Source organism: Cervus canadensis, chromosome 22, assembly GCF_019320065.1.
Source record: "Cervus canadensis isolate Bull #8, Minnesota chromosome 22, ASM1932006v1, whole genome shotgun sequence".
In the NCBI taxonomy this organism is placed as follows: domain Eukaryota; kingdom Metazoa; phylum Chordata; class Mammalia; order Artiodactyla; family Cervidae; genus Cervus; species Cervus canadensis.
In genome coordinates, this window is record NC_057407.1 from 22,949,937 (window position 1) to 22,963,924 (window position 13,988).

The window sequence follows — 13,988 nt, forward strand, 5'->3', positions numbered from 1 at the left end:
AACTGTCTCTAAGTTTAGTTTGAAGGGGTGAGCCTATATCTGATGAACACTGTGGATGAAAACAATGTTATATTTTTAAAAGTGCTCATGTGATGATTGTTCATATATTTAAAACTCATGAATGCTGTTGGAAAAAGCAGATTGATTTAAATTTCTTTTTCTTCACTGGCTGTAATACAACGCCCTGATTAACCACACAAGTATTAATTTTCAAGAGCAAGGGAAAGAGGTATAGAGAATTGATAGTTACTAACCTTGCCTTTGACAAAAATAGCAGTCATTCTGGAAACATCTTATTGGGTACTGTACTCTGAACTCTTTTTTTTTTTTTTTCATTTATTTTTATTAGTTGGAGTCTAATTACTTTATAATATTGTAGTGGTTTTTGCCATACACTGACATGAATCAGCCATGGATTTACATGTGTTCCCCATCCTGAACCCCCCTCCCACCTCCCTCCCCATCCCATCCCTCTGGGTCATCCCAGTGCACCAGCCCTGAGTACTTGTCTTATGCATCCAACCTGGACTGGCGATCTGTTTCGCACTTGATAATACTCTGAACTCTTAATTCACTAGAAGTAACTCAAAAGCTATCACTAGTAGATGCAGCAGGCCACACCAAGAAGTCAATATTGTGTCAACACTTCAAAACTGAACTTTTAATCCTCCCAGTTTGGGATGGGTTGTTTTTGTTTATTTGTTTGCTTGCATTTTTAGATCCCTCTGGTTTTGGGTGAAACAGAGTAAGAGTGTCCTAAGCTCAGTTCTCTCTCTTCTGGCAACATTTTCATCAATCACAATCCTTTCTCTCTCATTGTGGGAAAAAATGCAGCATTTCACAGGTTCACCTTATGAAAGGTGTGCCCTGCCTCTAGCCTGAAAACCGCCAGTGGGGGAGAAATTTCAAACATATTGATTCTATGTCAGTTGCATTTTCCTCCCAAAAGATCCATTTGAATTTTATTGGCTTAAATGAATTTCAAATAGGGGGTTCAGTGCTCAGGTACAAAAGAATGTGTCTGGGACCTCTGAATTTCAACTGTGGCATGCTTCTCATCATGCTTATTGGCAGCTGTTTTCATTTTTTAATTACTCAGGTGGTATAGATGCTTTGCAATGTTCTACCTGAAGGGCCACCTCCATGCTTTCCAGCTGACCACAAAGTGCAAGAAAATAATGCTGAAGTTGAATTAAAAAAAGGTGAGAATTCTACAAATCCTCAACAAATACATCAATTCAGCAGCAACTGCTTTTTATATTTTCCCTCAGTGACAAACCAGATGCCGTGAAGTATTGATATGTATGTTATCATTGCATCTTTATTTTGACTCTATGTTCCAAAGACTGAAAAGCAAAGGGATGGATTTCTTATGATCAATTTAAAAAGCTACCTTAATTTAGCCACTACTGCATATGCCTCTCCCTAGACTGGCTCCCTTTCGTCATATCCACATCTTTGTAGTTGAGTGGAAATACAATACACGTTCTCCAGTTACAAATACATAATTTGCTTGTAGTCACAAAAGCACAGCCTGAGAAGGAGGCTATGCAGTTTTAGAAGACAGAAAAGCACTAATAAAATATGGTGTGTTATTGTAAGCCCCTGCAAATCACTGCAGACTAGGAGCTGGCTGTAGATTGCACTGATGAAGTGAAACTCTGACTGAGGGGAACGATGAAGACCTTGACTCCGGAATGAGTCTGCCTGGCTCTGAGTTTCATCATTATCACTGTGTTTATGCCTCAAATTTGCCCTCTATCTCCGTTTTCTTATCTGTAAAACGGGGAGGTAATGTGATCTCCATCCTGGGATGGCTGTGAAGACTCAAGGAAACAAGCCATGCAAAGTGCTTAGCACAGTGCCAGACATACAGTAGGCACTTACTGAATGGAAATGACGACATTCTTTATCTTGCTAAACAGAATAAATGGTCTCATCGTGAAGTAAAAATTCCCTTTGTTATTCCCAATGTGGCACAGATTCCTACCCCTTGGAAGAGATTACAACATTACTGGGGGGATAGGGCATTCTGGACTTCTCCAAAGGGATGCTTTTAAGACCAGGCGTGCAGGTCCTCTGTCACACAAAAGGTCTTGATGTCTTCAAGACACGGATGCCCCATTGCTCTTCCTCTGTCACTGGATGTGAGCCTGCCTGGAGCCCTAACAGTTTTGTCAACTGGCAACCTGGAGGACAAGATGCTTTCACCTGCAGGGTGCCACCCCTCACATCTGCATTCATTTCTATTACTGAACAGCTTCAGAGGACAATCAAGTCTTTTTACACCTCACAATTTTGTACATAACCTGTTACGACAGCCACGTAAAGAGAAAGATGGCAAAAATATTAAGGGATCCACTGGGGGAGTGGGTGTTGGGAAGATGAAGACAGATGTTCAGCGCTGTTGAGTTTACTTAGCACTAAATGCCAACAGCCCAAGGATGAAAGCTTTCTTTTTTCAACAAATGATCAGCTAAGGAATGCTTGGTTCCAGTGAGGGTTTATGCCATCTAATACTGCTGGCATTAGGAACATACCTATTTGACCAATAAGAGGCAATGTAAGTTCATATGGGTTTGGAGGATTTTGTTTTAAATATATAATAGCTTTTTTTTTAATTATTGGAGGATTTTTGAGGGTGAACACAATTAACCAAAACTTAAAAATCTGTTTGTCAGAATGAGTGGTTTCATTCCAGCTTGCAAAGAGTGTGTGAGGGGCTGAATGCTCAAAAGGAGATGTGAGGACCACATTTCCAGATTCCTAGACACTATATTTCCATGAGCTGCTCCTAGACTACCTCAGGATCTGAATCATGGCTCTTATGGAAAAGATTCTATGCCTAAGAGGTCTATGCACACATGACGTTCCCAACTTAACTTTCAAAATCTCTGAAAAATAGAACCACCCCTCTTGCTTCTTATTCAATGATGCTTTAACTTTCATTATAAATATATTCTCTAATCCATTTCAACATGAAAAAAAGACAATGCAGATTTGTTGTCTGTGCAACAAAAAGAGAAGATGAAAGCCTCAGTTTGTTTCCATTAGAGCAATTACTTAATCATCTTATCATCTCTGTCTAGGATAATTATATTAATAGACTTTCTCTGAGATTTCTGAATTAACAACAAAGAATTCAGATCCTTTAACACTTTCTGGGGAAAAAAAAAAAAAGCAGTTAAGCAGTTAACCAGGTAATGCCTTTTAAAAACCATAACCAGCAGTGGTGAGCAGATCGTGGGTTTGCACTAGTATGAATTTAATAACAGCAACTTTTCTCTTGATCAGCATCAGATATAGAAACAGGAGAGCCAGGGCTGGGCATTTGACAGATGGTGGCACAAATACACAGTGCAAAGAAAGAGAAGCAACAGCCACTTAACGATTAGCTCTTTTCACAGAATTCTGGAGTAATGATCTGAACACTTTCCATAAATTCAGTTCTTTTCAAGGTGCATGTACCTAATCTTAAGAGAAAACTCATCCATCCTACTCTGGTTTAAGACCTCATGAAATCAGCATACCCCTTTTGGCACAGCACATAATATTTATCAGCTATTTATGGAGTTTAAGAAATTCTTGCTCTGACACTAAGGAAGAAACTTTAATTAAAATGGTATGCAGGCAGGTTATGGCACAATGAATATACTTAAGACATTAAACACCCCTGGTGTGAGGCAGAATGACATTACATTTTTATGAAGCCAGATATAAGTTTGCTTTAATAGTTTCCTTACTATGTTCACAGACACCCAACACATTCTTGAACAACCAAGATAAGTATCAGACTACCACACAGCACAGCTCTTCGGTTTAAACAGACGAATACAAGCAAGCAAAGTAAGAGATAAAAAAGACATCACTAAAGATTTCAAAAAATGATATTTGGAAAGATAAGTGACTGTACAGTCTAAATCTATGCAAACACACACACAGCCAGCTGTAAATCAAGAGAGAGAGAAACTTACCGGAGCAAATATCACCATACACATTTACAAAAGAATTGATAATCCAACTTCCTTCTCCTGAAACAAAATAGAGGCTGTCTCATACTAAAAATCAAGCTTCTCTGTCCACAGCACCAGCCACTGGTCCCTCTTTTTATGAAGCAAAGGAGGAGAACGAGAAAATCAATGAGGAGGGTAAGGGAGATGTTATACCAATCAGGTAGCAGCTTCTGCTTTATTTGCAGAGAGATGGCAAAACGGTCATATTATTAGACAGTGACAACCCACAGGCGAAGTACAGCAACCTGATACTTCCCTCTGGTGAGAGGCTGCCTGCTTTGTGGGAGGTGGTTACCATCCCACACTTGGCTTTTTGCTCCCAACTACAAGTGCGGGACTGGCTGCTTTGAGTAAGCCGCCTGCATCACCCAGGGAGCACGGGCTCCCCCTTGACTCTGCCAGCCCCCTCCTCCCTTCACCCAGTGCTTAAAAACAAACTGGGAAATCAAAAGAAGCTGGGATTTTGTTGTGTCTGGGTGCATGGGGGAAGCGTGGTTTTAGAAAATCCTTATGAATAGATTTGCATAGATTAGGGAAATAGGTAGGTATTTGTTTTAAAAATTGCCCCTGTTTTTATGGAAAAGTCTGGGTGTGATGCTGGATCCCTGTTTGGGAAATTCATACCACAACCCTAAATAATGAGGAAGGTGATGGCATCAGAAGACAGGCTTTTCAGGCTCTGGCTACTGGGGAAAGGACAAATGATGACTTCGTGGCTTATCTGTCTCAGGAGTGTGACTTAAAGTCTCCCTGGCAGGTTTCGAAAGGTTTTGGTGTGACCTAGGTCTGCTTTATCTACAAATGGGCCTCTGCGGGATGGGGTTGGCCCAGAAAGTGTGTACATCATCCCAAGACAGCATATTTGGGGGGTGTATGTAGTGAATTCGTGGGGAGGCTCCCAAAGGTTAGATGTTCTCCATGCCAGCTTCCTGAGGCCCTTATCTCAGGGGTCTGCACCACAGCAAAGGAGGGAGAAACCCACAAGCCTCTTTCCCACCAAGTTCCTTACTTCAGGATTCCTCTGGGAACAAGAACAGTGTTAGGCTGGCCCAGGCATCTCTACTTCATCTTTTGTGTGGTCAGTGATGGCCCAACCGAAGCTCCCTTCAGCTGGCTAGACTTTTTATTGGTGGTTATTAATTCAGAATCCGTCCTGAGTCTTTCCTTGGGTCCCTCTCTCTGTCTCACACACACTAGCACCAGCACCGCAACAAATATCATGACAGTCGTCATCTCCTTCCTCCTGTTCTTCCTCTTCTACACACACAATAACAGCTCGAGGAGGTCGGGGGCCAACCAAACAACCAAACCTGATGAGGAGTCAGGGTTCCAGCCTCAGTCTTCCATTGTCTCGTTCTGTAACTTGGGAAGTATCTGAGGTCTCCAAGCCTCAGTTTGCCCTTTTTGAAACGGGCATACTAACACCTCACAGAGCTGTTAATGGAGGGCGATGGGGAGCAAATGAAGAATGGCTATAGTATTTCAACTCAGGTACAACTTGGGCTCAACATCCTCCAGCCGCCTGTCCCCACCTCCTCCTGTGATGTGCCTGCTCCTCACAGGTCACCCTCCAGGAGATGCAAGAAAGCTTCAGCCTGTAGGTGGCCCCTTTGAAATTCTGATAAACTCATTCCATCCCTTACCTGTACTCTCTTCACTGCCATGCCTTACCAGCCAACTGAAAAACCACTGCATTTCAAGAAGAGAAGTTACACAGGGGAGTAAATTAAGCAAATGAACACAGAAAAAGCAAGCAAAAAAAAAAAAAGACTGAGAACCACCTGGCATTTCCATTAGCTTTCCGTAAGCATTTGTGGAATAAATGAATGAAAGGCTGACTAAAGGAATAAGGCCCCTTTGCTAAAGGCCACAGTTCCTGCCAGGCAGCTGGTGATCAGCAGTGTTCCAACGAGTTAAAGACACGCAGTTACAGCCACCCATCCGTGGGGCACATGCACACTTGACAGTTTCTTCAGGTGGACAGTGAGTCATTTTTATCAGCGTTTTGAAAATTAAGAGCCCTACTTCCAGGAAAAGAAAAAAAGCTCTGTCTTCCACATAGCAATGCCAAACACTCCCTAAGTATTTGCTTGTGTCAGGAACTAGTCTAAGTTTCTGTTGTTGTTCTGTGTAAGTGGTTGTCATGTGTGGGCCTCACAGAACTGTGAGGAGTTACAATTTTCATTCTGGTTTAAAAAGAGGAAACCAAGATGCCAAGAATTAAGTCCAAAGCCAACAGTCAATAACATAAAGCCACGGTTTGAAGCCAGTTGAATGCCAGGTGCCAAAGCATTAACCTCTCTGTTAATAGACACCACTTTGTGGCGTTTACACTTTCATTTACTCAGGGTCCAGGGTGTGCGGAATCCACACATGGATTCCTGGACCCTGAAGTGACTCCACAACTCTTCCCAGTACATGTATTCATACCACAGAGACTGGGAAGCCCAGGAATGGAAAGAAGGTCTACCAAGCTGCCAAAGCCCCAACCAGGCTCTCCATTCTGTGTGGCCTTGACCTTATTTAACCCCTGGCGGATGGGCAGCGCAAGGCCCAGTTTCAGGATTGCCAGTGGCCTGTCCAGTGACCCTGGGTATGTCCCATCATTTACCCGTCTTTCAGGTTTCCTCAAGTTAAATGGAAGGGTTTCCAGTGAAATCTCTAAAGGGCTTTCTGGGTCAACGTTGACTAGATAAAGTTCTAAGACTAAGGGTGTGAGTCTATCCTGTTGCTGGGGTGAGCTGTCCATGCCTCCTATTTTTTCAAGATAAAACATCAACACTCTGGCTCCCCTGCCACCTCTTCCCTCCCCTTATGTCTCACCTGGATCAGATAGATCCCTAACTGTCCTCCCTGTCTTTACTCCTATCCCACGAAATCATTCTCCATGTTGTCCAGATTGAGCTACTAAGAATATAGATTAGATCACTCATTTGGGGGAAAAAAAAAATTTCCATTGTTTTCCAATTGGCTTCAAGTAAAACTCAAACTCTTTATTGTGTCTTCAAATCCTGATATGACCTGGCTACCACCTGCCTTTTTGTTTTTATCTATTTCCAACCCTCTCCTTCCCTACTCTTTGGTCACACTAGCCTTTACTGCCTTCTCACTTGCTGTTTCTTTTGCCTAGAACATTCTTTCCTCAGATCTTTGCCTGCTCTCTTCCTTTGTCACTGTTGGTTCTACTGTCCACTCTTTAGAGAAGGGGTCCCCAACCTCTGGAATCTAGTGCCTGATGATCTGAGGTGGAGCTGATGTGATAATAATAGAAATAAAGTGCACAATAAATGTAATGTACCTCAATCATCTCGAAACCATCCCTGCTCCAGCCCACTCCATGGGAAATTTTTCTTTCACAAAATTGGTCCCTAGTACCAAAAAGATTGGGGACCAATGCTCCAGAGGGTCCTTCTCCCTAACCACCACATGTAAAAACGTCCTGATTCCCCAGTCAGTCCCTTTCACACTGCCCTTTATTTTTGTTGTAGTGGTGATGGTGGTGTTGGGGGGTGTGTGTGTGAAATATGGGTTTTTGTACTTCTTATTGCCTGATTTGTTCTTATTTACTTGTTTAATTATTGATTATCTTCTTTTCTTTGAGATAACCTCTGAAAAAACAGGAAGTCTGTTTTGCGTAACACCATATTCTCTGTGTTTACGAGAATGTATGGCACATAGTAGATGTTTAATAACGTCTCATGCATGGATTGATTAATCAACACAAGAACAACTCAGTGTTGACAAAGAGGCAAAGAAACCTGCTTCTCAACAGAGCTTAGCCTTGAAAGGTAATGCAGGTGAACAGAGGTGACTGATTCACTCATATTAATGGACACAGACTGTTTGTACTTCCTCATCTGGGGAATCTTCTTGAAAGGTTGTGGACTTCTGCATTATGTTGATTTAAGTGGAGGTCATGTCAAAGAGGAGAGCTCCTTCTGTAAAGCGTCTGAGCAGATGTTCTATAGAAGCGTGGGTGCCAGGGTTCAATTCTTCTAGACTCACATGGATATTTGCATACCTGACTCTCATCAGAAAACAAACAGTCCTGAGAGCCAGCCACTTAGACTGCCTTTCCCTCCATTCTAGCAGACAGCTGAGATAGTCGGCTACCACTCTCTCAAACATGCCACTGGAACTGACAAGAAGAAAGCAATATGCTATTGTTTGACAGTTTTTATTTTGAAAAAATGATATTAATATTGTCACTACTGCCTTAAAAATAACATTTATCATTATTAGACTATTCAAAATCGTGCAGTGTTCTCTAAGTTGGGCATTTATAGAGAAAGTAAAATAGATGAAAACAATCCATGATTCTCTGCAAACATCATTAGCAATGCTAATTTCCAATATGGTCAGGTCTTCAACTCTGGTCTTTCAACTGAGTGTGGCCTTCAGACAACTTCAAATGATTTTTTTTTTTCCCCCTGAACTGAAATGCTGGTCTCCCTTTTGGTGGATGTGCCTCCTGGCAAATGCAACAGTTCTTTTTCCTTACAGCTTCTATTTCCAAACATCTGGCTTCTCCAAAGGGGTCCTTTCAGGCCTGTTTGCTTCAAGTTTAGACAGTGGGAGGTCTAGCTTTCTAAGCATTTAGCAAACACTGAGAGGAAAATTCCAGCACCATGAGACTTTCTTCCTCCGCTGCTATAGGAGGAGCAAGGTAATCAAAGACAAGAAGGCTACTCTGGCCACACTAATAAATGGTCCAGGGTGTTAGCTAAGTTTCTTCCATTTAGTTCCCAAAACAATTTCAAATCTTTTGAGCTATAGCAATGAGAGCACTTACATCCAATCCACTCATGGAACAGCCTTGAAATCTTTAATTGTGCCTTCCTTACTCTGACTGCAAACAGCTCCTAGCAGGAGTAAAATGCAGTTATTTATTTATTCTGATGTGGATGTAGAGAGGATCAGGGGAGAAATTTCTAGACCTCTTTTTAAAAATTTTTCTTGAAGGAAAAAAAGTGATTTCTTCCAACTTTATCTTTTTTTCTTTTTCAAATACCTAATGCAATAAAATAATATCAGTAACATTTGAACATTTATTAGGTTACTAGCTTTCCTCAGCCACATTTAAGGCTGGCAAATGGAAAGAAGTTGAACACAGATGAGCAGTGTGTGGAAATAAAAAAAGGTAAGAAATATAGTAGAATAAGGTTTGAGGAGCATTTGGATGCGAGGGTGGAAATGTAGCCCCAAATTATAGTGGGAGGATAAAGGCCACAAATGATAGTGAAAACTGCAAGTGAAACAGACAGAGAAAACAAACTTCTGGCTACCAAAGGGGAAAAGGAGGGGGAGGGATAAATCAGCAATTTGGGATTAACAGATAGACACAAGTATATATAAAATAGATAAATAGCAGAGACCTACTGTATGGCATAGGAAACTATAGTCAGTATCTTATAATAACCTGTAATGGAAAAGAATCTGAGTAGGTCTCTCTCTCTCTCTGTCTCTCTCTGTCTCTCTCTCTCTCTCTCTCTCTCTATATATATATATATATACACACACATATATGTATATAGACACACACATATATATATAACTAAAGTTACTGCACACCTTAAACATTGTAAATCAACTGTACTTCAATAAAAATAAATTTAAAAAATAATAAAACAAAACAAAAAATAGCAAGTGAAACATGGTTGACAGTCTCTGAAGACCATGCATCTAAGCAGGATCACACCATGTTCATCTCTGTATCCTCCAAAGCAAAATGCCTGGCACAGAGCAGCCAAGCAAAGACGATTTGTTGAATGCAGGAGGACAGAGGACCTGGGGGCAGACACCGCACTGGACAGCTCCTGCATGTCCCTCCAGCTCCCCTTTCCCACCCGTTCTGGGTCCACCTAACTGGACCACATGGATCAATGCTCATCTCCGAGGCTTCCCAGTGGAGGGGCAGCCAATGGGAAGCACTGCCAGGAAGTCAGAGGGTGAGAGGAAACAGGTCTGGGTACTTATTCTCTTGGTCCCTGCTGATGTGTATCTAAGTTGCTTCTGCCTCTCTGGCAAATGCTATAGGTGCTGTGATGTTGCCTTCTCCATACACTTTCTCTGTCTCTCTTTCTGTCTCTCCCCTCCCGTCCCCTACACCCACTTGATCCTTCAGGTCTGGGATGCTAACAGCTCCTTTCAGTTGCTATCCTCAAGGTGCTGCATAGACACCACTGCTTTTTGCTTTAGTTAAGTTCTGCCTACTCCTTTTTTAAAATACATACATACATATATATATATATATATATATACACACACACACACATATATAAACCTCCTCCTTTAAAAAACAAAACTCCCCTTAATCACCCAGTTTGAGTGTGCCAGCTCTTTCTTACCTAGAACATCACTATACAAACAGGTGGATCTGAGTTCCAGTTCTGTCCCTTACTCCACGTAGTGTTTTCACTCTCCATCACCTATAAGATCAGTGCTTATAAACTACTGCAGAGTGTAAATACAGAGCAAACGTGATATCTAACAATGTGGGAACAGTTACATCTTAATACTGCTTGACAGCTTCTGTTTGTTTTATAGAGATTATCGTCTGGTTCTTTCATTTTTCCTCTAGAGGGAAGAACTTGTCACGTTTCAGAAAGGAAAGGACAGCCCATGCTGTGTTCAGAAAGACTTACCAGATTTTCCTCTCTTGAATATGAGAGAGGTATAGGAATGAAACTGAGGCATAAAGTTTAAAGTAAGTAAGTATTTGTTGAACTAGCTTTGAGTGTCTGCATTTCTGAATATTCATAGGAAATGGGTCAATCTACTCAGTCTACAGAGCAGGTCTTTGGAGAGTTGCTTCCTACTGACACTTCATGGAGGGCAGACTAGGAATTCCCTAATATTCAACCATGATCTCCTGGACTTTAGGCAATAACTCCAGTGTTATTATAAACTAGGTAATTTCTGCTTGCATTCCTACTCTAATCAAATACTTCAAGCCAATAGAGGGATTGAGTACCTTTAGAAACTTCTTCAATATCCCAGAAAAACTAACTCTAGAGGGAAGGGGACTCAGGTTTCATATATCACAGCTAAAACCTACTCAGGGCTCATGTTTTCAATAGGAAAGAATAATCTCAAACCCATGAGAACTTTGATATTTTCCCAAAGGAAGGACAATTACTCATCATTCTAAAAATTTCAGTTCAACCATTGTTCATGGGGTGAATGCTATATGCCAGGCGTGTGCTAAGTTCTGTGGATTGTTGTTATTTAGTCGCTAAGTTGTGTCTGACTCTTTTGAGATCCCATGAACTGTAGCCTCCCAGGCTTCTCTGTCCATGGGATTTCCCAGGGAAGAATACTAGAGTGGGTTGCCATTTCCTTCTCCATCGGATCTTCCCAATCCAGAGATCAGACTCAGGTTTCCTGCACTGGCAGGCAGATTCTTTAACACCGAGCCACCAGGGAAGCCCACGTTCTGTGGATAAAGTGGTGAAAAAGATAAACATGATCCCTGCCAATAGGTTCTGAGGATCTTTCTGATTTATCTGCATAAGTCAGGAACCTTGGAGAAGGAAATGGCAACCCACTCCACTACTCTTGCCTGGAAAATCTCATGGACAGAGAAGCCTGGTGGGCTATAGTCCACGGGGTTGTAAAAAGTCAGACATGACTGAGTGACTCAGCAACAACAACTGTACAGAGTACAGTATTACAGTATCTTTATCTGAATCACAGTATGTCTGGAAGCAAACGTGAAAGCAGCAGTATAGAGCCAACTGGGTTAGTTGGATACCTAGGCTAACTCTGTTGGACTTAAAAACAAAATGAACTTATAAATGTGCTCTCAGAACAGAACTCGTTTGTATATAGAGGACTTACTGTATCTGGAACAAGTGAGACTGAGGGGTGGAGATGTTGTAACAATGCAACTTTATATTTGTTTTCTTCCTATTAAGCTACCAGATACCAGCCACGATAGTAATAAACACAACAGATACCTGATCCCATATGATTGATTAGCTTTCACCTCTCTGACCTAGGATCTGTTGTTATTTTCATTTTATCAGTGAGGAAGCTAATGTTTAGTACAGCACAGAACTTCTCAAATAGGCAAAGCTAAAAGCTGTTAGAAGTAGGGTTTGAACCTAGGCTGTCTGACTCAGAAGTTCCAGCTGTAAATCTTACTACCAGCATTGCTAATGTGTGCAATTTTAGTGTAAACATACAAAGTGAGTAGCTGACCATCATTTCTCTGAGCTTATATTTACTGGAAAACAAAAGTGATGATGTAGTTTAATGGCATAATTTCTGATGATAACATCTGCTGTTCTGGTGTGAAAGTGAAAGTTGCTCAGTCGTGTCTGACTCTTTGCGATCCCATAGACTACACTGTCTATGGAATTCTCTAGACTAGAATATAAAAGTGGATAGCCTTTCCCTTCTCCAGGGGAACTTCCCAACCCAGGGATCAAATCCAGGTCTCCCTCATTGCAGGCGGATTCATTACCAGTTGAGCCACAAGGGAAGCTGTTCTGGTGTAGATGTTTAAAATAGTCTCACCAGACAGCAGAATCATTCTTCCTGCTAATATTGCATAGTATCCAATATTGCTTTGCATGTGTGTGTGCGCATGTGTGCGCACCCATGCACACCCATTTCCACCTCTTTGTGACCCCGTGGACTTTAGCCTGCCAGGCTCCTCTGTCCATGGAATTTTCCAGGGAAGAATACAGGAGTAGGTTGCCATTTCCCGCTCCAGGGGATCTTCCCAACCTAGGGATTGAACCTGCATCTACAGTGTCTCCTGCGTTGCAAGGGGATTCTTTACTGCTGAAGGTACTAAATACATCTTTGCTAAATCAAGAAGAGAAAATGAGCAAGCTTCCTTAAGCCCACATTCATAATTCTAACTAGACAAAGACTCAGCTTTATGTTTTCCTACCAGTTTTTTTTTTTAAATAATAGAGAGAGCTCCCTCAGCTTACAAGTTTGGCTGTTCCTGACACATATTACTTAAAGCCTCGTGTGAATCCACAAGATTGATAGCTGTTGCTATGATGAAAGATTAAGACTTTATATCAGAAAGAATCCCAGAGGTCCATTTTTTACATGAGTCTTGGTAATGTCATAAGAGGGAGGGAATTAAAAACATGGAGACCATTTTCAATATTCTCGCACAGTCCACTGAGAAATGGATAGTAAACCAGGTCATGGGACACATGACTTCACTGATGGGTTCCCCACAAAGAGAGGCATCATGACCAATGTGTACACTTGTTGGGCCCCTTTTAATCTTTAGAAAGTTTAGTCTTTCTAAACTTCAATTTCTTCACCTGTAAAATGGGAATAATAGTGATGATGCTAGCATGTTGTAAGTAACAGGGAAGGAAGCCTGGACGGTAATTATAACAACACAAGTGTCGTGTACTCTCTCTCACTGCAAATGCTTAAGGCCAGAGAGGTTTAAGAATTAAATGCCTGCAAAACGGCTTTCTGGTTTTCCTTTCCTTCCCAACAAACATGCCTCCAAAATCTACACCAAATTCCAGCTCTTAATAAAATACAGCATCGGTAGGAAAGACAAAGATGTCTGCATCTACTCCATGTATTTTACAAAATGTAGAATTTGTAACACGAGAGCCAAGAAGTTCCAAAAATTCTAGTCACGGGCTATCTGCCTATGATTCTATCTGAAACTATTCTCCCCACTCTGCTCCCACCTTCCCAAACCTGCCTCAATTTGGGGATGTGACTGGTTATATGAGGTACAGCAAGAGAATGGGGTCCATCAAAGAGACCTGAGGCTTTATTTCAATTTAAGGGCTTCTGAAATTTCTGAAAAACCTCTCTCTTTGGCCTGAGCATGTCTTCTGCCAGAAGTGTCTCTGGATTACTACGATATGGAATTTGGCCATTTGACTTAAAACAAACGGTCTTTTTGGCCAGTTCATTTGGCCAATCTCTTAAAATTAAAAAAGATCCCCCTCTCTGAGGATGTTTCCTGCAATCTTAATT

The 13,988-nt window shown here is 41.5% G+C and overlaps 1 protein-coding gene across 2 annotated transcripts in view; it reads right to left on the minus strand.

The window, feature by feature from the left end:
* The window catches only part of SYNPR (synaptoporin), a 284,287-nt gene that overhangs the window by 155,857 nt on the left and 114,442 nt on the right, over positions 1-13,988 (minus strand). The window contains exon 1 of one of the 2 annotated variants that reach the window (XM_043442964.1): positions 3,975-4,273. The exons of the other annotated variant lie outside the window; for it this stretch is intronic. Coding sequence (XP_043298899.1) covers positions 3,975-3,998 — 24 coding nt within the window. The 5' untranslated portion in view covers positions 3,999-4,273. Of the gene's footprint in view, positions 1-3,974; positions 4,274-13,988 lie in introns of those variants that run through there. 2 annotated transcript variants of the gene reach the window in all.